Source organism: Salmo salar, chromosome ssa13 (assembly GCF_905237065.1).
Source record: "Salmo salar chromosome ssa13, Ssal_v3.1, whole genome shotgun sequence".
NCBI lineage: Eukaryota > Metazoa > Chordata > Actinopteri > Salmoniformes > Salmonidae > Salmo > Salmo salar.
Window position 1 is genome coordinate 35,932,658 of NC_059454.1, and position 22,391 is coordinate 35,955,048.

Sequence of the window (22,391 nt, forward strand, 5' to 3'; positions counted from 1 at the left end):
AACACATCCTGCTGTCTCCATTCCAGCATCTGTTATTCTATGCATTGTAACAACGTTACTATGTAAATATTGTTATAACATGGGTATAAGAGCAACAAAGTGTTACTTAACATTACCATTGTATGACTATGATGGCACCGGTCAGCTTTTAGGTAAAGGGTCTAACAGCTAACTTTCTGCAGCCCTCATAATCTAGCTGACTGCTGTGTCCACCTGGCCATAACACGCATGAGCCGGAGAACAAACGCACAATATCTCACCCCCACCTTGTGATTAAGAAAAAGCTTGTTGGATAAAGCGGATTATCAAGGTCAAAAGCAGTAACTAAAGTAGGGTGTATGTATGCATGTGTGTTGGCGAGCGTTCATGTGTACGCTCTCCTATACAGATGTGCAATCTTAATTTGATCACTGTTGTTGCAGATAATCTTCCTGTGCAGGATGAAATGCAAACTTGTAGCGTATTCTAGGTTTAAAAAGGCTTCTAAAGTTTAATTTCCACTTTAAAATGTCACTTGATTTTCTCTAATGAAAAATGTATCAACGCCTACAAAAATGTCCATTCATAATAATCCACATTTCCTGTTGCTGCAGAATTTATTTTCCTGCTGTGAGAAACTGTTCAAATTAAAATGGCACATCTGTACCTGCTTTGCTTTTAATGGAGAGAAGAGGTTTCTTTCTTGTGTGATACTACAAACAAACCTATTGTCAATTCAAATGTTCTATTTACTTCCCACATATAGTTTATAAACTCATTTCCTACCTCTGCAGTCCCCACCCATCACATCCCCTACTTCAGAAAGCAAAGTAGGCTAACCCACTGCAGGGACATAAACTTGATGTATATTTTCTCTTGCTGAGAGACGTGAAGGAAACACATAAAACCCACATTACCTTGACTTATGTTACACTGTCTGAGAGTGTCTTCTTGACATCATCTCCTTCCCATGTTCTCTTGCACATGATGAATTTCAACTCGCTGCTCTTGTCTTTATTCAAGGAACAATCATCCTAAAGGAACAAAAGTTGTATGATGGATCTGAAGTTTTCCATGACAAACTTTATTTGTCATGGTAATGATATGGAGCTAACGTCCCCTCTCTCTCTGTGAACACGACACAGTGTTAATTAGAACCAGCTTGGCGGGGATTGATGCATTTCTTTCTGGATCAGTTTACAGATGGGACCGTTTTAATGCCAGCTTTTTCTCCATGAGCAGAATGCATCAGCTTTATGATGGGGATGAAGTTTGACCTTGTGTTTCACATTTATTCACTATTATGAAGGCATTCATATGCAGTACATAAATGTAATGCCTACATAACGATCATCATCTGCCTTCTAGCATTGATCAACTCCCATAAATGTTTTAAATTGATTGTAAAGTCGGAGGGCAGTGTGCTATTATCTACAATATGTTTGATTTCACTGCTGAGTATGCTGATTTAACCACACGTGTACTGAACCGAACAGTACTTTACTGGCCAAACAATTGTTAGGTAATATTTTATGCATCTTTATTGCAAATACTAATGCTCCTCCGCAAGCTTTTTTGTAGTTCTTCTGTTATTTGCTCTACCCACAATCCCAAATGCGCTGCATGATTTGCAGGCCCTCTAACTTCTTTCCCCAGGACTCTTATCCTCCATTTGTCAATACAACATGATTGTGCTACTCCTCGCATCTTTCTCTCTGTATTTATTGCACACTTTGCTGGGCTTTCCCAGGGAGTCCCGTGCTCTGGTGGAGAGTTACACAAGTCAGGGATCAGTAGGCATGACAGAGGGCAATGTGGCTTCACAAAATGTTTGTTTTTTGCACACGTGTTACCATGGATCGCATTCCCCAGAGACAAAAGAGTCTGCTCTCTGACTGTGAAAGATTGCGTAAGCATGTGTTGTTTACATTTACATTTGTCACTTAGCAGACGCTCTTATCCAGAGCGACTTACAGTAGTGAATGCATACATTTCATTTATTTTTTTATTTTTTCCCGTACTGGTCCCCCGTGGGAATCGAACCCACAACCCTGGCGTTGCAAACACCATGCTCTACCACATTGAGCCACACGGGACCTATACGTCATACCGGACCTCAGGACACGGTATGACGTACAAAATATGTATGTGTGTGTGTGTGTGTGTGTGTGTGTGTGTGTGTGTGTGTGTGTGTGTATTCTTAATGGATGTCAACTTGGAGGGGAACGTTTGAAGAAGACTTACTTTCTCAGTTTGGTTTGTGTGACTAGAGTTGGGGATTGTTTATACATCCTACTGATTTAATGTAGATATCTTACAGTACATACATGTCTGAGCATGCACGTACGTGTCTCTGTGTAGCTATTAAATCCCACCACAGTTGCAATACAACTATGTGAACCATTCAATGTTACTTTCCATAGCGTGTGTTCTTTCCTAACCTGTTGATGCTGTTCATAGATTGGGCGTTTTGAGCTAAGGGGTGTGTGATGGCGCCATTGGTAGATTGATGTTGAAGTGTATGGGTTGAGCAGTTAAATTGTTTCTCAACGACCTGCAAACATATCAACATCTGGACTCCGTTAACGAATAGGCACATTATACAGTGATGAACAGAAAAAACACCTCTGCATTTTGCTCTATTCAACGACATCCAAAATATTGGTCTACTGCATCTCTGTTGACACTGACTGCAGCCCCATCATAATAACCTCCAGTACACAAGCCATAAAATGCTTATCTCAAATGGTATAACTGGCTTGACATGAATATTAATGTTTCATTCACCCTATGTACTGAAATGTGGTTTAACAACAGATCAAGACAAAGTTGCACAGGTGCTTTCCCAAATGGATTTGGTTTATTGGCATGTGTATGTCTGTGAGAGAAGGATAAGTAGCCTGCATGTGTGTGTCTGTACAGTTTGTAAGATTGTTCAAGGGAGTCTCTTTTTTTTGGCAACATCCTGTGTTTTTGTCCCTTGGCAGTAACTCTCTCTCTGTCTCTCTCACTTATCTGAGAAATATTGTTTTGCTAACCATCCCATCCTTCCCTTCCTATTGTTTGGAAGGGCTGGTTAATTATGCTTTGCATAATAAAACAAGAGGACTGACATTTTTATGGTGTGAAGCAACTTTTTATCCTATACTGTATATCAACATCGAATGTAAGAAAAGAGCCAATTATTGAGAGGAGGGTCGGTTTAGAAAGTGGGAGAAGAGGGGCAGGATGACAGCGTCAGAGCAAAGTGGAGACAGTGACTACATGGAGAGGGAAAGCAAAAGGTGGCACACTTCCTCTCATCTGTTTCCTTCCTCTCATCTTTAAAAAGAGACTCCACAGTAGAGCAGTAGTCACACACTCAGACTACTTAACTGAATAGAGACACACACACACCAATACTAATGCACAAATAAATATTTCGCTTTTTCATGTAGGTCATCTGTTTATGGTTTGTTGAATGTGCTTTGAGAACTTTTGTATTTGCCAAATGACTTGTGATCGTGTGTGGCTAGAGTCCCACTCCCAACAGGAGCTGTAGTACAGGGGTTGGACCCAGTCACTGGGCTGTTTCTTCTGGACTTGACAAGAGCTTAACCCGTTCCTCTAACCCCTTGCCACATAGCAGCGAGCACTCGGCACATAATCCGCTCACCCACCCGCTCCACACACACAAAGCTGGGTAATGGACAAGCCGTCTGTGCAAGCATACACACAGACCTTTCACATGCATATGAATCAGGGGCTGGAAACAAAATTATTTTCCAATCATTAAGTTCTGAACAGAACCATTATTTTTTGTTCTGTTCTACTGTTCCAGACAGAGAAATAAAGTTCTGAACTGTTTAAAACCCCCAATAAATGACCGTTTCGATTGTTCCTTTTTAAGCCTCTGAAATCGACATTTAGCTCGTCATTAAATTAATTCACAAATCAGTACGGATAGAGCAGCTTGCTATGGAGCGGGCAAGTTTTTTTTTTTTTTTTTTTTTTTTTTACATGCGTTGGACAGACGAGTGTAGGGCGCGAAATGCAACTTAAATGTTGCAGGTGGTGAGAGAGGGTAGAGGATGAGGCTTGGCTTGACGCACTGGGCATCTTGTTGTTATGACATGCATTATCTAAATTAGGCCCACAGAATTATACCTATGGAGGAGCAGCTTCCATGAAGGAACTTTTTTAATGTCTTTGAACTTCAGAGAGTTGGCTTAACGTTGGACCAGCTAGCTAGCTAACAAGCTTGTGTGTGCAGAGCGGCACCAGAATTAAAATAAAACGTCTTACCTTTTTTTGTAGTTAATAAATCCAAATGTGAAAACTATAGTATCCTTAACTAGCACTGAAAAGGTTAAGCCATTCTTCCCTCATTAAAAATCTCTCCCTAATTTCTGAATCACGCTTGTAACGTCAGTAGGCTACTAGACTATGCTTCGGAGGGGGAGGGGCAGGTTGCCTACACACACACTTGCAAAGACTTTCAGCTGACAGGCAGAAACTTATTCCAGTGTCTGAGTGACAAACTGAGGACTTTGCATAGGCGATTTGTTGTGTTTTTGTGGGACTGGGGAACAGAACAGTTTAAAAAATAATTGTTCTGTTCCAGAAAAGTGTAGAACACTTTCGTTCTGATTCTGTTCCTCAACAAATGTCCTTATTTGTCAGTTCAGTTCCCTGAACCGGTTCCAACCCGTGATAGGAATACAGTCAACATAATGTGTGTACACATAAACATGCACAACCCTACCCTATTAACATAGACCATTTTACACATTATTTACACGCATATACTCTCAGATGACATCACACACAGAATATGAGCGACCACTGTCGCATAAAGTACACTGATGTGTATTTGAACCAATGCAATCCTACTTCTCTGTTAATCACAATGCTTGGCAGTACTATACATTTTTATGATGTAGATTAGTGAGAGAATGATTCCTATGTGGTCGTAAAGTCTTGTCCGAACAAGCAATCATCATATATTATGCAATCAACTGCAGTTGTGCAAATTGAGGGTGGAAAGGATTTTCCCATGCATTTCTCTGGATCTCGGTGAATTTACTTTGCTTCCCAGAGAATCGTTTTTTGAGAAAGATCACTCCACTCAAATATTATGCAGCAAATGACAGTAGGGATAGACCTCTCACTAAGTCCGTCCGTACTGCCTTTTGATTTAAAGTGGAATGACAACTTTACTTGTGTGACCGTTTCTCCTCCCATTCACTCACTGTCAAGTGAAATAAATAAATGCTGTATTTGTTCATCATTTTATCGTCATTGTTTGTGATGCATGAATGGTGTTATCGTACTTGGTGTCTAATGTCATGTTGTGGTTTCAGGAGGAGGAAGACCCAGACCGGGGACAACCATGTATGAGATGTGGAGACCAGTGTCCGGGCTTTCACATGCATGGCTGGAGGTAGGCCTCTCATACTCCCGTCAGATACTCTAAACACTCCCTCCTCACCTCCTCACAGGATCATAGACACCGTTCTCAAGATATTTCATGTGATTATATTTCACGTCATAGGTTTCTTTACTTTCATTTTGGATTCATAACTCATATGTATTATAGATCTGATCACAGTTTAGTGCAGGCTGTGCCTTCTTGTGTGTCGCCTGTTGCTATTTGGTTGTCACTTCATTATTGAGGAAGAGTCACATGGCTAACTTTGCATCATTTGCATAATTAGAGGTGATTTCTGACAACAATTGGGTCTGTGTGTTTGTATATCAGAGTGGACTGGGCCCTTGGAGAGATTAACACAACTGTGTCCATGTTGAGAGCAGGCCTAGATATTGACTCAAACAAGCATTATCCACACACAACACATTTACCACATCCAGAGCAGATAAAGTGCCCGGCAGTGTATATGGAAAGGTCATAGAGAATCTAGGCTATAGACACAAAAGCATATTAAGCAAATGTGAGAGCAGCTGCACTTTGTGTGTGTGTGGACGTTATCCACACACAACACGCACAACCTCTGAAGGCAAGGGATTACCATTAGACATGCTATCTGCATGTGGTTTAGCGTGTTTTTTTTTACTTTTCAAAGGGTTAATATATTATTTATATAAAATGATTTAACCTTTATTTAACTAGGAAGTTCAGTTAAGAACAAATTCTTATTTACAATGACGGCCTACCCCAGGCAAACCTTAACCCGGACGATGCTGGGCCAATTGTGCGCCGCCCTATGGGACCACCCAATCACGGCCAGTTGTGATACAGCGTGGAATCGAACCAGGGTCTGTAGTGACTCCTCTAGCATGGAGGTGCAGTGCCTTAGACCGCTGCGCCACTCGGTAGAGCCATAATATGTTATGGATGGATGTAGCCCTATTTTACATGACACTGTAGGCATTCTACATACTGTATCTCAATTAATAAATGAAGAGGTGTTTTAAATAAATGCAAGATGACAAATTTGAAGTCTTGGAATGGACATGGCAGAGATCATAAGAAAAACTTTGCTAAACTAAATTATGTCTTGACTTGGTCTTACTACCAGAGAGTATGAAATAGCTGAGCGTTGAACTGGAACAAACTCTAATGGACACAAGGGGAATTCCACCAGGCTTAGAGGTGAGTCTTTGTCTACCGGTGTGTTAAACACATTTTAACATCATCTATACAGCTCATCTATACCCCTGAAATGAGTATCTGTCAGTTGGAATGTTTTTCAACCATCTATGGTCATATAGCAGTCCAGTCAGTGTCCCCAATGTCTTTCCGAGCAGCAACTAGTTTTCCGCTCCTCTTTCCTCTGTGTTGTACAGTCCCCCTGTACGAACTCCCTCTTCCCTCCCTCCCTCCCTCCCCTCCTCACTGTGTCCAGCCAGCTGGGTCTCTTGGTTAGTCCTAATCCTGTCCGTCACCCTAATAAGATTAGCCCTTTCAGCTCCTGCTACTGCCGCCACCGCTGTGATGAAGCCCTAACCCCCCCCCTGAATCTCTCCCTCCCTCCCTTTCTCCTTCTCCACATCCCTTTCTTTCAGCTCCTGCCTCTGCCACCACCGCTGTGATAGAGCCGTAACCCCCCCCCCCCATCCCTCGCTCACTTTCCCTCCCTCTGCCCATCCCTCTCTGGCTTTTCACTGTCCTTGCTCAGTTAATAAGCACTTTATGAGGAAGGGCAGTTTAGGTTTTGATTTAGGACCGGTAAATCTTTTGAAGACACATATTTATTTTTTTAACCTTTATTTAAGTGGGGAGTCTCATTGAGCCCAATGTATCAAGGGAACCCTGCATGACAAGACCAGCAGCAATTACGCTTTAGACGTTAGAAACACAAATACTTCAATCAAGGCGGGAGCATAGGAAACACAAAAAAATACAAAAACACAATTCTAAAAAAACAAACGCATTCCTCTGTGAAGAGATCCTCCACCAACAATCTGAACTGCCGAAAGGCACCAAATCATCCAACTGTAGGGTATTCTGAAGATTGTTCCATAAGTGTGGTGCGAAGAAACTAAAAGCTGTTTTACCTAAATCGGTAGTGACAGAAGGAATTTCAAGAGTTAGCCAGCCCTGTGAGCGGGAATGGTATCTCGTACTTCATATAGGTTAGGAACGGTGTTAGGTAATGGGGGAATTTTTGCATAAGAGCTTTATAAACAAACAGAATGCAATGTTTCGACCTACACAACACTAATGCGGGCCAGCCCACTTTCTGAAAGAGAATGCAGGGATGAGTGCAAAATCGCACAAGGCTTGAAGTTAACACAGATTGAATTCTGACTATTTTCTTAAGTGCTCCCTTAGTTGTTTTAGTGAATGGGGACTACACTCACATTTCATGGTAGATTTGACAGAGAGAAACCCCAGCTGGCAGATTGAACCAATAATGCGTCAGATAGAAGGAAGGTCAAGTCAACAGGCTTTGAAGACAAACCAACCTTAATCTAAAGCACATGGTAACTCTACTGTACTTTTATACTGTCATGCTAAAAATACAGATGAACTTGAAATGCCACTGTCATCACACCATTAATGTGTTAACCATATACAATATGTTAATCTGTGACTCAAAGTTGTTAAACTGTCTGTTATAGTCAGTTTTGTTATGGTGAAGTTATTGAACATAGCAAAGACATTGGGCCAAATAGAGAGTTTACTTGGTTGGTGACGTGAATTTTTTTGTTTTGTTTAATGTTCCAGTCTGGTATCAGAAGAATGAGAGGTGTTTAATCGTTTTAAGCCGGAGGTGTCAGAACCACAGTTAAGAGGGCAGAATAAATACATGATTGAGATGTATGGGGGTCACTGCTTAACATCTTAAAGACTCCAGAGTCCAGGACAAATAACCTCTCCTTTAATAACCCATTCACAGTAACACCTGACCCCATTACCCCCATGGAGGACAAACAGGCAAGTGACCAAAGAGCTCCGCTGTTTAACCACACTGTCAGGGCAGTGATCCATCTTCAGCACGCTCTCTCCCAGACAGGGCTGAGGCCTCAGAGGCAGATGTCTGTATCCACCAGAGGAGGAATTAAGTTACTTGTGGCCCCACAGGTCCCAGTCAGTGACATTGACACACAGCGTGCTCAGAACCAACTAATTGGGGAGGGCAGGCAGGCAGGCGGGTGGCATGGCGATTACTCTGGCACTAATTGGTGGCCACAGAGCGAGCGTTCTGGGACCGTGTCCATCTGTTTCTTGATGGATCTGTCTAATCTGGACTCAGAGTACCATCATGACACAGTAAGAGAGAGAAGCTATACTGTAGCTACTCCGTTTCAATCACAGCTAATCACCCCAAGAGCACACACGCATTCATGCCAATAGGATTATTTATCACTGTACTGTACACACTGTTTGGTACATTACACTACCCATTTAATCTATTTGACGATTGAGTGGCCAAACTGATGGGACTGGGTGGCTAGTTTAAGATGTCCATATCTTAAAAGTCTGACAATTTGACTTAGTTCAGAGTGGACGATGAAGTTGTGATTTTATGGAAGATTTTGTAGCTAAATATTATAACTGTTCATTATGTTTGGATTGATGGCACACTTTACAGATGTTTGAACTGAGAGTGATGCTAGTATTGGTTGGTGAGTGACAGAGAGCAGAAAAGGGACAATACCAGAAGGGACAATACCATGTACAGATGGATAAAAGAGAGATTTGACAGGCGAGGCGAATTAACACAGATCTAAGGGCAAAGGGCCTTTTTGGTGGGATCATTTGACTGACAGGTCATCCTGGAGTGATTGAAAGTGAGGTTAGATGAGCTGTTATGATGTTGTACTTCTTTGAGGCCTGCAGCTAATCCAAGAGCTGCTCTGAATGTCATCCTTTTTAATTGGTCCAAACAGAAGTACTTGATAATCCACCAGAGTTGTTTTTTATCAATTATGCTCATCTTGATTTGACAGAACTAAGAATGATTCGTTCACAAATTTCTTTGTGACATTATTGACAAAAGCTAAAGTGGCTTTATTTCTTCCTTTACTCATTTGTTTTGTTGAATGTAGCCACTAATTGTACTCGCTCATAGAACATACAAGTGAAAGTTAATGTGTTAGCTCACAGTGGGAAGTAGATTATGTTCAGTGGATAAGACTAGATAAGAGTACCACAAGCTAATGGATAGTGTTTTGTAGGGATGTAATAATTCACCGATACGCATCGGTCCATGATTCAAATGTTTAAGATACGAATGCATCGGTCCGCGGACCCCAAACCAATCCAAATGTAGCATGCATCAGTCAGAAAATCGATTACAATGTAACGAATCACAAATGAAATGTTTTTTTTTGTTGTTGCTCATATTACTTTCTTTCTACCTTCTGAAAATAGCATTTTGTAACAACTGATGCATCCTAAGTGTCAAACTAAGCATGTATTGTGTTGACAGTCACTAGGCATGTTTCCATTGACCCAGGTTTATTTGACAAAAGCAATGTCTAAAATAAAATATGTATATATGTGTGTATATATATTGTATATTTGCGATGTGTAATGGTAGCAAGTAATTTATGAGTTGAGTGACAACCTATGTAATTTGCTAGTGTAACCGGTGTGAAATGGCTAGCTAGTTAGCGGTGCGCTAGTAGCGTTTCAATCAGTGACGTCACTCGCTCTGAGACCTTGAAGTAGTTGTTCCCACGGCTTCTGTGGAGCGATGGGTAACGATGCTTCAAGGGTGACTGTTGTCGATGTGTTCAGAGGGTCCCTGGTTCAAGACCAGGTTGGGGCGAGGAGAGGGTCAGAAGCAACACTTATCTATGCCCTGTTGAATATTGTGTTTTACCAGAATAAAAGTGAGTTATCGGAGACAACTCTCATCTGGCTATAGGCTACCTGCTGAACAGGGCTTACAATAGATTTTATTTTTATTGTTCAGGTTCACCATCAACAATAGTTTTGGTAGTTTTGCTTTAAACAATCAGTGTAGAAAACATTAGGAACACCTCAGAACAACCCCTATTCATCGGGGCATGGACTCGACAAGGTGTTGAAAGTGTTCCACAGAGATGCTGGCCCATGTTGACTCCCATAGTTGTGTCAAGTTGGCTGGATGTCATTTGGGTGGTGGGCCATTCTGGTTACACACGTTAAACTGTTGAGTGTGGAAAAACCCAGCAGCGTTGCAGTTCTTGACACACTCAAACCGGCGCGCCTGGCACCTACTACCATACCCTGTTCAAAGGCACTTACATCTTTTGTCTTGGCCATTCAGAGGGTGAATGGCACACATACATAATTCAGGCCCAGCTCATGAGATCCATCAGCAGCAGATTTTAATTTAGAATTTAAAAAATCTTAGTGCATCTAATCGCATCGATTCGTTCTCTAATCAAATCGATACTCACCGACTCGTTTCAACCCCACCCCCCTCCAAAAAAAATCCTGTATTGTATCAAGGCTCTAGTTTAATCTCATCTTGATTATTGTCCAGTCTTATGGCACTGCACAGAAAGACCTAGTTAAGCTGCAGCTGGCCCAAAACAGAACGGCATGTCTTGCTCTTAATTGTAATCAGAGGGCTAATATTAATACTATGCATGCCAGTCACTCTTGGCTAAGAGCTGAGGAAAGACTGATTACATCACTTCTTGTTTTTATAAGAAACATTAATGTGCTGGAAATTCCAAATTGTTTGCATAGTCAATTTACACATAGCACTGACACACACACTTATCCCACCAGACATGCCACCAGGGGTCTTTTCACAGTCTCCAGGTCCAGAACAAATTCAAGGAAACATGCAGTATTCTACAGAGCCATGATTGCATGGAACTTCCTTCCGTCTCATATAGCGCAAGTGAACAGCAAACCTGGTTTCAAAAAAACAAATAAAACATGTCGCGGCACAACGGCCTCTCCCCATGTGACCTACTTGTTGTGTGTACTATATGTGCTGGCATCTGTGTAACTGATAGATGCACACACATGCACACTACATGTTAATGTTTATACATTTATGTCAATTGTAAAGTCTTTTGTCTAATGTATTTTTCGTTACATTTTTGTAAATATTTCAGTATATCTTTTCATGTGACAACACTGAAGAAATGACACTTTGCTACAATGTAAAGTAGTGAGTGTACAGCTTGTATAACAGTGTAAATTTGCTGTCCCCTCAAAATAACTCAACACACAGCCATTAATGTCTAAATCGCTGGTAACAAAGTGAGTACACCCCTTAGTGAAAATATCCAAATTGGGCCCAATTAGCCATTTTCCCTCCCCGGTGTCATGTGACTCGTTAGTGTTACAAGGTCTCAGGTGTGAATGGGGAGCAGGTGTGTTAAATTTGGTGTCATTGCTCTCACACTCCCTCATACTGACTGGTCACTGGAAGTTCAACATGGCAAATCATGGCAAAGAACTCTCTGAGGATCTGAAAAAAAAAGAATTGTTGCTCTACATAAAGATGGCCTGGGCTATAAGAAGATTGCCAAGACCCTGAAACTGAGCTGCAGCACGGTGGCCAAGACCATACAGCGGTTTAAGAGGACAGGTTCCACTCAGAACAGGCCTCGCCATGGTCGACCAAAGAAGTTGAGTGCATGTGCTCAGCGTCATATCCAGAGGTTGTCTTTGGGAAATAGACGTATGAGTGCTGCCAGCATTGCTGCAGAGGTTGAAGGGGTGGAGGGTCAGCCTGTCAGTGCTCAGACCATACGCCGCACACTGCATCAAATTGGTCTGCATGGCTGTCGTCCCAGAAGGAAGCCTCTTCTAAAGATGATGCTCAAGAAAGCCCGCAAACAGTTTGCTGAAGACAAGCAGACTAAGGAAATGGATTACTGGAACCATGTCCTGTGGTCTGATGAGACCAAGATAAACTTATTTGGTTCAGATGGTGTCAAGCGTGTGTGGCGGCAACCAGGTGAGGAGTACAAAGACAAGTGTGTCTTGCCTACAGTCAAGCATGGTGGTGGGAGTGTCATGGTCTGGGGCTGCATGAGTGCTGCCGGCACTGGGGAGCTACAGTTCATTGAGGGAACCATGAATGCCAACATGTACTGTGACATACTGAAGCAGAGCATGATCCCCTACCTTCGGAGACTGGGCCGCAGGGCAGTATTCCAACATGATAACGACCCCAAACACACCTCCAAGACGACCACTGCCTTGCTAAAGAAGCTGAGGGTAAAGGTGATGGACTGGCCAAGCATGTCTCCAGACCTAAACCCTATTGAGCATCTGTGGGGCATCCTCAAACGGAAGGTGGATGAGTGCAAGGTCTCTAACATCCACCAGCTCTGTGACGTCATCATGGAGGAGTGGAAGAAGACTCCAGTGGCAACCTGTGAAGCTCTGGTGAACTCCATGCCCAAGAGGGTTAAGGCAGTGCTGGAAAATGATGGTGGCCACACAAAATATTGACACTTTGGGCACAATTTGGATATTTTTACTTTTGTGTACTCACTTTGTTGCCAGCGGTTTAGACATTAATGGCTGTGTGTTGTGTTATTTTGAGGGGACAGCACATTTACACTGTTATACAAGCTGTACACTCACTACTTTACATTGTAGCAAAGTGTCATTTCTTAAGTGTTGTCACATGAAAAGATATACTCAAATATTTACAAAAATGTGAGGGGTGTACTCACTTTTGTGATATACTGTATATATTATTTTTTTAATCACATATCGGAGCCCATATAAATCTAATCATTTTTACATTTACATTTTAGTCATTTAGCAGACGCTCTTATCCAGAGCGACTCACAGTAGTGAATGCATACATTTCATTTCATACATTTTTTTTCTGTGCTGGCCCCCCGTGGGAATAGAACCCACAACCCTGGCGTTGCAAACACCATGCTCTACCAACTGAGTTACAGGGAATCGTCTTGAAAGATGCACATCCCTGACATGGATTCTTCACACGCTATTTTTGTAGAGGATATAAGAAGTGTGTATATACTGTATTGTTTATCTAAATGTATAGTACTAGTTTGTGATGTGCCCCAGGAGCAGAGTAGAAAAGCAGCCTACACTGCTTTACTGTATCCTACTGCCCATCAGTCAATCATGTATGGGATTATCCACCACCAGTCTCACTGTTTACACATCAACACAAAGAAAGATGCCTCAACAACAACTGTTACAGCCACAGTGCGCTGACACAGAGGCGTAACACGGATTACAAGCTAAACAGATCAAATCAGCATCTGCTCATGCTCTGTAACCACAGTAACGATGCTGGTAATTTCTGAGGCCCTCTTGGTGGCAGTAGCTGGGTGTGGCTGATGAGGCTGTGTGTGCCCTCCTGGCATTCCATCTGAGCATAGCTAAATATACTCTTAATGGCCAGCTAGATGTCTTTCCTGGCTGGCAAGAAGATACAACTAGGTTAATAACACTCAAGCCCATTTGCACACAGTCCTTATCATTTAAAATAAATTGGTTTAGAAACTGCTCTCTAGCTCTGGCTGATGTAATTAGGTTTAATGTTGGACTTGGCAACTATACTCTGAACAACTCTTTTCTGATTTATTTTACTGATAAACCTCCCTGTCATTTTGAGTAGTTGGTGGGTGGCTGGATAACATTTCCTGGTACATCTGTAGTGGTTTTCCTGCTGCCTGCATGCTGGAAGTCATCTGTATTACACACACTTACACACACACACACACACACACACACACACACACACACCACGGTGTCTCACTGTGCCTCTTACATGCATGCATGTACAGTGTACAAAGGCTCTGAGGACAACAGCTGGGGCCAGATTGTGGCTAGTGAGTCTTGCCAGAATGGCTTACCCTGAGGTGACCTGCTAAGTTTACCATGATTTATACTGGACCTGCTGCACTACAACCTGGCCTTATAAGGAGCTACGGCAGCCAGTGATGGAAGCAATCCATTTAGGAACAAAAGTAAATGTACAGCTAAAGCATAGATATCATAGTATCAGCAGACTGAATAGCAGCAGAATAAAGATCGGACAGGAAAGCCCAACAGTTTAATATTTTAATGGGAAGGTAATAGTAGTAAGGATGGGGTGGGAGACTTTAAAACAGGGGACTGGCTGATGGTGAATGATGTTTATCCACATGAAAGGATTGACCTCTGGTCAGAGAGAGAGTGGGTGTGTTTAGAGCTGGTGTTTTGGTTATGGCTGAGTTAAGGGGTGGGGGGGCTGGGGTGTGTCTAAGCAAAGCGGCTTTGTCCTCCATCTGTGCCTGAGGAACAGGCCTTGAGCCACAAATACCAGCTGAGGGCTTGTTATGCAATCACGCAAGAGCCAGAGAGATACTGTATATGCAGCAGCCAACACACTGATGCATCCACACACACGTAATGCTTACACATACATTAACACGTACTGTACAAAACCTTTCTCCCATGATCAATCCCACATACAGACAGGCCCAATTACAGATTGATTCTGAGGAAAGATATGACATCCCAGAGCTGGTGTCTTCCTCCTCCTCCTGCTATAGATGTAGGATCTTAATTTAATCAACCTGTTGCAGGATAAACTTTTCTGCAATGCAGGTCATTTAAAACTTGTGGTGTATTTGAGGTTTAAAAAGGCTTCTGAAATGTGTAATTTTTCACTTAGAAATTTCAGACGTAAGTTTACCTTACAAAAAGCATTTCCTGTTCCTGCAGGATCATTTTTCTGCTGTAGCAGACTGACTCAAATTAAGATCCTACATCTGTATTAACCACTGTGGGACGCCCAGGCTTACATCAGTGACCTCATTTCCTGCTAGCTCAGCGGAGTGATAGAGCAATGGTGGGAATCCTAAAGGAAAAATCCACTCAGTCGATATTTGTGTTAGTCCTCTGATACAGACCCAAAATGTTTTGCATGTCAGCAGTCAGGTTAAGATATTGTAAAACGCATCATCAAGATCGTTTTTGAGTGGAGTTTCCTTTTGATATGCAGGGTCTGATTCAAGAAGAAATGAGACGTACCAGTGTGTTTACCATAGGTGACAAGGTGTTAAATATGACCCCTCAATGAGCAGGGGTCAGTCTCTCATCAGGTAATCGGAGAACGGTCAGCGACCTCATCCAGTTAGGTGTGTGTCCGACCGTGTCACTGTTACACTGAATGCGGGTGTGCATGTCAGTTTGCAGTTTGACTACATGTTCGTTTTCGCTTCTGCGCAGTGAGTATTTTCACTGGGTCTGTGTGTCCGAGTTTGTGATGTGCCTCTCCTTGGATGAACACCTGCTGTTGTCTTAGTAATGCGTGACTGTAATGCAGGGAGTCATATTGAGTCATGCTCAAGAATGTTTGTGGGCTTGCTAATTACATCATGTATCCAACGCAAAGTATGTTCATGCCATGGAATACTTGACTACTGACACTATAGATTTGTGGGCATGTGTATGAGTCTATTGGAGCGGTTGGCAATCAATGGCATGTTTTTATGATTAGATAGTAGGATGTGTTAAAAATATCTTAGTTTGGTGGGTGTTGCATGTATTGGACCTGTTGTCCTCCTCTCTTTTCATCCACAGGAAGATCTGTGTAGTATTCTGGTTGCCATGCATTGTTCCCACCATCACTCTTTTCATCCACAGGAAGATCTGTGTGCACTGTAAGTGTGTGCGTGAGGAGCATGCAGTGCGGACAGTGCCGGGCCAGCTGGAGAGGATGATGGTGAAACTGGTCTCAGACCTCCAGAGACACTCCATCTCCGACGACGACTCAGGCTGTGCCTCCGAGGAGTACACCTGGGTCCCGCCTGGACTCAAGCCTGAACAGGTCAGAACCAGCTTTCAATATACTTGGCAATGCTCATTTACTCATGCGTTTCCATTATTTTGACAGTTACCTGTATGTTTAAACTTCAACACTCATTCTTATTTGCATACACACAGGGTAAAAAAAAAATTGCCTCGCAGCCCCTCTCAAAGAAGTGTGTGTCTGAACATGCTTGTTTTAATGCAGGTGTATCAGTATTTCAGCTGTATCCCGGAGGACAGAGTGCCCTATGCTAACAGCTCAGGAGAGAGGTACCGCATAAAACAGCTCCTCCACCAGCTACCAGCTCACGACAGTGAGGTAACAGTCGCTAATACTGTAACTCTGTGTGGGGTTTTGGTTGTTCTAAAGCCCCTGGGCTGTAATATGATTGTTTTCTGTGATGCTTTTCTGACTCAGCATTATAACTATTCTTTAATACTGTACTGCATGTCTGTGTGAGATTTTGGTTTCCCTAGCCTCTGGGCTGTAATGTACAGTAACAGTCACAAGTTTGGACACACCTACTCATTCCAGTTTTTAAAAAATAGATATTTTATAATTTTTTACTATTTTCTACATTGTAGAATAATAGTGAAGACATCAAAACTATGAAATAGCACATGGAATCATGTAGTAACCAAAAAAGTGTTAAACAATTGTTCAAAGTAGCCACCCTTTGCCTTGATGACAGCTTTGCACACTCTTGGCATTCTTTCAACCAGCTTCATGAGGTAGTCACCTGGAATGCATCTCAATTAACAGGTGTGTCTTGAAAGTTAATTTCTGGAATTTCTTTCCTTAATGTGTTTGAGCCAATCAGTTGTGTTGTGACAAGGTAGGGGTGGTATACAGAAGATAGCCCTATTTTGTAAAAGACCAAGTCCATATTATGTCAAGAACAGCTCAAATAAGCAAAGAGAAACAACAGTCCATCATCCGGAAACTTTCAAGAACTTTGAAAGTTTCTTCAAGTGCAGTCACAGAAACCATCAAGCGCTATGATGAAACTGACCGCCACAGGAAAGGAAGACCCAGAGTTACCTCTGCTGCAGAGGACACGTTCATTAGAGTTACCAGCCTCATAAATTGCAGCCCAAATAAATGCTTCAGAGTTCAAGTAACAGACACATTTCAACATCAACTGTTCAGAGGAGATCTTGTGAATCAGGCCTTCATGGTCAAATTGCTGCAAAGAAACCACTACTAAAGGACATTTGTAACATTCAGATGTCATAAACCAGCAATGCAGAGCTCTCCCTGTCCTATGCCGTGCCTTGATTGTATTACTGTTGATGATATCTGGAAATGTGCATGTACAACCTGGCCCATCTATTGTTGCTAGCCCCAATTCTAACTTGTGCTCTGATCAATTGAAAGTGTGGGTTTACAGCTCCAATCCAGATGTGTTGGTCATTAGAGACGTGGTTAAGGAAGAGTTTTGAATACTGATGTTAACCTTTCTGGTTATAACCTTTTCCGGCAAGACAGATCTTCCAAAGGTGGGGGAGTGGCAATCTTTACCAAGGATCACCTTCAGTGCTCGGGTGTCTCCACCAAGTCTGTCCCCAAACAATTTGATTTGCTGGTTTTAAGCATTACAATTTCAAATAGCTCTTTGTTGACTGTTGCTGGGTGCTATCGTCCTCCATCAGCACCGGCCTGTACCCTACCTGCCCTAAGATCTCTCCTGGCCCCTTATACTGAGTCTGAATTTGTCCTGCTAGGTGACCTAAACTGGGACATGCTTAAACCACCTGACCAAGTCCTAAAGCAATGGGACTACCTGTCACGTCCTGACCAGTATAAGGGGTTATTGTTTATTGTAGTTTGGTCAGGACGTGGCAGGGGGTATTTGTTTTATGTGGTTTGGGGTTTATGTATTTATGTAGAGGGGTGTTTGATTTAAGTGTTCCGGGGTTTTTGGGTAATGTTCTTGTTTTGTATTTCTATGGTTTTTCTATGTTGTGTATTTCTTTGTGTTGGCCTGGTATGGCTCTCAATCAGGAACAGCTGTACATCGTTGTTGCTGATTGAGAGTCATACTTAGGTAGCCCTGTTTCACCTGTCCCTTTGTGGGAAGTTGTTGTTGTACTGCTGTGTGTTAGCATGCAACACTGTTCGTTTGATCGTTTTCTTGTTTGTTTACGTGTTCTAATAAAGTCACTATGAGCACTCAACCCGCTGCACCTTGGTCCACTACGTACGACGACCGTTACACTACCTACATTTTTCTCAGATTATTACCAATCCCACAAGGCATGACTCCAAACATCAAGAAAAGGCTACTCTCCTTGATATTATCCTCACAAATAATCCTTATAGGTATCAGTCTGGTGTTTTCTGTAATGACCTTAGTGATCACTGTTTTACAGCCTGTGTTCGTAACGACTGCTCAGTGAAACGACCTGTCCTGATTTGTCATAGACGCTTGCTAAAAAACTTTAATGAGCAAGCCTTCCTTCATGAACTGGCCTCTGTAAAATGGTATAGAATCAGCTTGATCCCCTCTGTCGAAGACACTTGGACCTTCTTTTTTGATATTTTCAGTGGTATTGTTAACAAACACGCCCCCATAAAGAAAATGAGAATTAAAAACAGGTTCAGCCCCAGGTTCGACTGTGATCTTGCAGAGTTACCCCACCTGAAGAATTGCATTTGACGAAGCTCGGCACACGCATACTCAGGCTGACTGGCTATCGTTCAGGCAAATGAGAAATAAGTGCACTCAGGCTATCCAGAAGGCAAGTTAGTTACTTTAATCTCTCTAGGGTCGGCGGGACAAAATCGTCCCACCTACGTAACAGCCAGTGGAATTCTGTGGCGCGTTATTCAAATACCTTAGAAATGCTATTACTTCAATTTCCCAAACATATGACTATTTTACACCATTTTAAAGACAAGACTCTCGTTAATCTAACCACACTGTCCGATTTCAAAAAGGCTTTACAACGAAAGCAAAACATTAGATTATGTCAGCAGAGTACCCAGCCAGAAATAATCAGACACCCATTTTTCAAGCTAGCATATAATGTCACATAAACCCAAACCACAGCTAAATGCAGCACTACCCTTTGATGATCTTCATCAGATGACAACCCTAGGACATTATGTTATACAATACATGCATGTTTTGTTCAATCAAGTTCATATTTATATCAAAAAACAGCTTTTTACATTAGCATGTGACGTTCAGAACTAGCATACCCCCCGCAAACTTCCGGTGAATTTACTCAATTACTCACGATAAACGTTCACAAAAAACATAACAATTATTTTAAGAATTATAGATACAGAACTCCTCTATGCACTCGCTATGTCCGATTTTAAAATAGCTTTTCGGTGAAAGCACATTTTGCAATATTCTAAGTAGATAGCCCGGCATCACAGGGCTAGCTATTTAGACACCCACCAAGTTTAGCCCTGACCAAAGTCAGATTTACTATAAGAAAAATGTTATTACCTTTGCTGTTCTTCGTCAGAATGCACTCCCAGGACTTCTACTTCAATAACAAATGTTGGTTTGGTTCAAAATAATCCATAGTTATGTTCAAATATCCTCTGTTTTGTTTGTGCGTTCAAGACACTATCCGAATGGTAAAGAAGGGTGACGCGCACAACGCATTTCATGACAAAACATTTCTAAATATTCCATTACCGTACTTCGAAGCATGTCAACCGCTGTTTAAAATCAATTTTTATGCCATTTTTCTCGTAAAAAAGCGATAATATTCCGACCGGGAAAGCGTGTTTACGTCCAAAGAGAGAGAAAATAAAAACACGGGGTCGACTCGTGCACGCGCCTCCGTCCCATTGTCCTCTGATAGAGCACTTACCAAAAGCGCTAATGTTTTTCAGCCAGTGGCTGGAATTACATCATTCAGCTTTTTCCCGCCTTCTGAGAGCCTATGGGAGCCGTAGGAAGTGTCACGTTACAGCAAAGATCCTCAGTTTTCAATAAACAGAGCCAAGAAGAACAAGAACTTGTCAGACAGGTCATTTCCTGTAAGGAATCTTCTCAGGTTTTTGCCTGCCATATGAGTTCTGTTATACTCACAGACACCATTCAAACAGTTTTAGAAACTTTAGGGTGTTTTCTATCCAAAGCCAATAATTATATGCATATTCTAGTTTCTGGGCAGTAGTAATAACTAGATTAAATCGGGTACGTTTTTTATCCGGCCGTGCAAATACTGCCCCCTACCCCCAACAGGTTAAGGAGCAGTACTCTCTCTGTGGGTCTAACCCCAAGACGTTCTGGAAAACGGTTAAAGACCTGGAGAATAAACCCTCCTCCTCACAGCTGCCCATGTCCCTTAATGTTGATGATATGGTTGATGATGTGGCAGTCACTGAGTCCGAGGTGCTAAAGGAGGTCCTTAAACTTCAGCCCAAAAAAACATCTGGGTCAGATGGTTTAGACCCTTTCTTCTTTAAGGTTGCTGCCCCTATCGCCAAGCCTATTGCCAACCTTTTTAACCTGTCTCTCCTTTCTGGGGAGGTTCCCATTGCTTGGAAGGCAGCCACCGTTTGTCCTTTATTTAATGGGGAGATCAAGCTGATCCTAAATGTTATAGGCCTATTTCTAATTTGCTCGGTCTATCAAAAGTGTTGGAAAAACATGTCAATAATCAACTGACTGGCTTTCTTGATGTCTATAGTATTCTCTCTGGTATGAAATCTGGTTTCTGTTCAGGTTATGGATGTGTCACTGCAACCTTAAAGGTCCTCAATGATGTCACCATTGCCTTTTGATTCTAAGCAATATTGTGGTGCTATTTCTATTGACTTGGCCAAAACTTTTGATACGGTAGACCATTCCATTCTTGTGGGCTGGCTAAGGAGTGGTTTGCTAACTACCTCTCTCAAAGAGTGCAGTGTATAAAGTCAGAAAATCTGCTGTCTCAGCCTCTGCCTGTCACCAAGGGAGAATCCCCAAGGCTCAATCCTAGGCCCCACGCTCTTCTCAATTTACATCAACAACATAGCTCAGGCAGTAGGAAGCTCTCCCATCCATTTATATGCAGATTATAGTCTTACACTCAGCTGGCCCCTCCCCGGATTTTGTGTTAAATGCTCTACAACAAAGCTTTCTTAGTGTCAAACAAGCTTTCTCTACCCTTGAACTTGTTCTGAACACCTCCAAAACAAAGGACGTGGTTTGGTAAGAAGAATGCCCCTCTTCCCACAGGTGTGATTACTGTCTGAGGGTTTAGAGCTTGAGGTAGTAACCTCATACAAGTACTTGTGAGTATGGCTAGATGGTACACTGTCCTTCTCTCAGCACGTCAAAGCTGCAGGCTAAAGTTAAATCTAGACTTGGTTTCCTCTATTGTAATTGCTCCTCTTTCACCCCAGCTGCCAAACTAACCCTGATTCAGATGACCATCCTACCCATGCTAGATTACGGAGACGTAATTTATAGATCGGCAGGTAAGTGTGCTCTCGAGCGGCTAGATGTTCTTTACCATTCGGCCATCAGATTTGCAACCAATGCTCCTTATAGGACACATCACTGCACTCTTTACTCCTCTGTAAACTGGTCGTCTCTGTATACCCGTCGCAAGACCCACTGGTTGATGCTTATTTATAAATCCTCTTAGGCCTCACTCTCTCCTATCTGAGATATCTACCGCAGCCCTCATCCTCCACATACAACACCCATTCTGCCAGTCACATTCTGTTAAAGGTCCCCAAAGCACACACATCCCTGGGTCGCTCCTCTTTTCAGTTCGCTGCAGCTAGCGACTGGAACGAGCTGCAACAAACACTCAAACTGGACAGTTTTATCGCAATCTTTTCATTCAAAGACTCAATCATGAACACTCTTACTGACAGTTGTGGCTGATTTGTGATGCATTGTTGTCTCTACCTTGCCCTTTGTGCTGTTGTCTGTGCCCAATCATGTGTGTACCATGTTTTGTGCCGCTACCATGTTGTTATGTTGTGTTGCTATCATGCTGTGTTGTCATGTGTTGCTGCCTTGCTATGTTGTTGTCTTAGGTCTCTCTTTATGTAGTGTTGTCTCTTGTTGTGACACGTGTTTTGTCCTATGTTTATATTGTATTTATTTTTTATTTTTAGTCCCCGTCCCCGCAGGAGGCCTTTTGGTAGGCCGTCATTGTAAATAAGAATTTGTTCTTAACTGACTTGCCTAGTTAAATACAAAATAAAAAATAAGAAGGAGAGACTTTCTTTGGCCAAGAAACACAAGCAATGTACATT

At 42.2% G+C, this 22,391-nt stretch overlaps 1 protein-coding gene across 1 annotated transcript in view; it reads left to right on the forward strand.

The window, feature by feature from the left end:
• The window catches only part of LOC106567229 (prickle planar cell polarity protein 3-A), a 38,140-nt gene that overhangs the window by 6,352 nt on the left and 9,397 nt on the right, over positions 1–22,391 (forward strand). Inside the window, exons 3-5 of the mRNA XM_014136269.2 lie at positions 5,322–5,401; positions 16,004–16,187; positions 16,374–16,487. Coding sequence (XP_013991744.2) covers positions 5,322–5,401; positions 16,004–16,187; positions 16,374–16,487 — 378 coding nt within the window. The remainder of the gene's footprint in view (positions 1–5,321; positions 5,402–16,003; positions 16,188–16,373; positions 16,488–22,391) is intronic.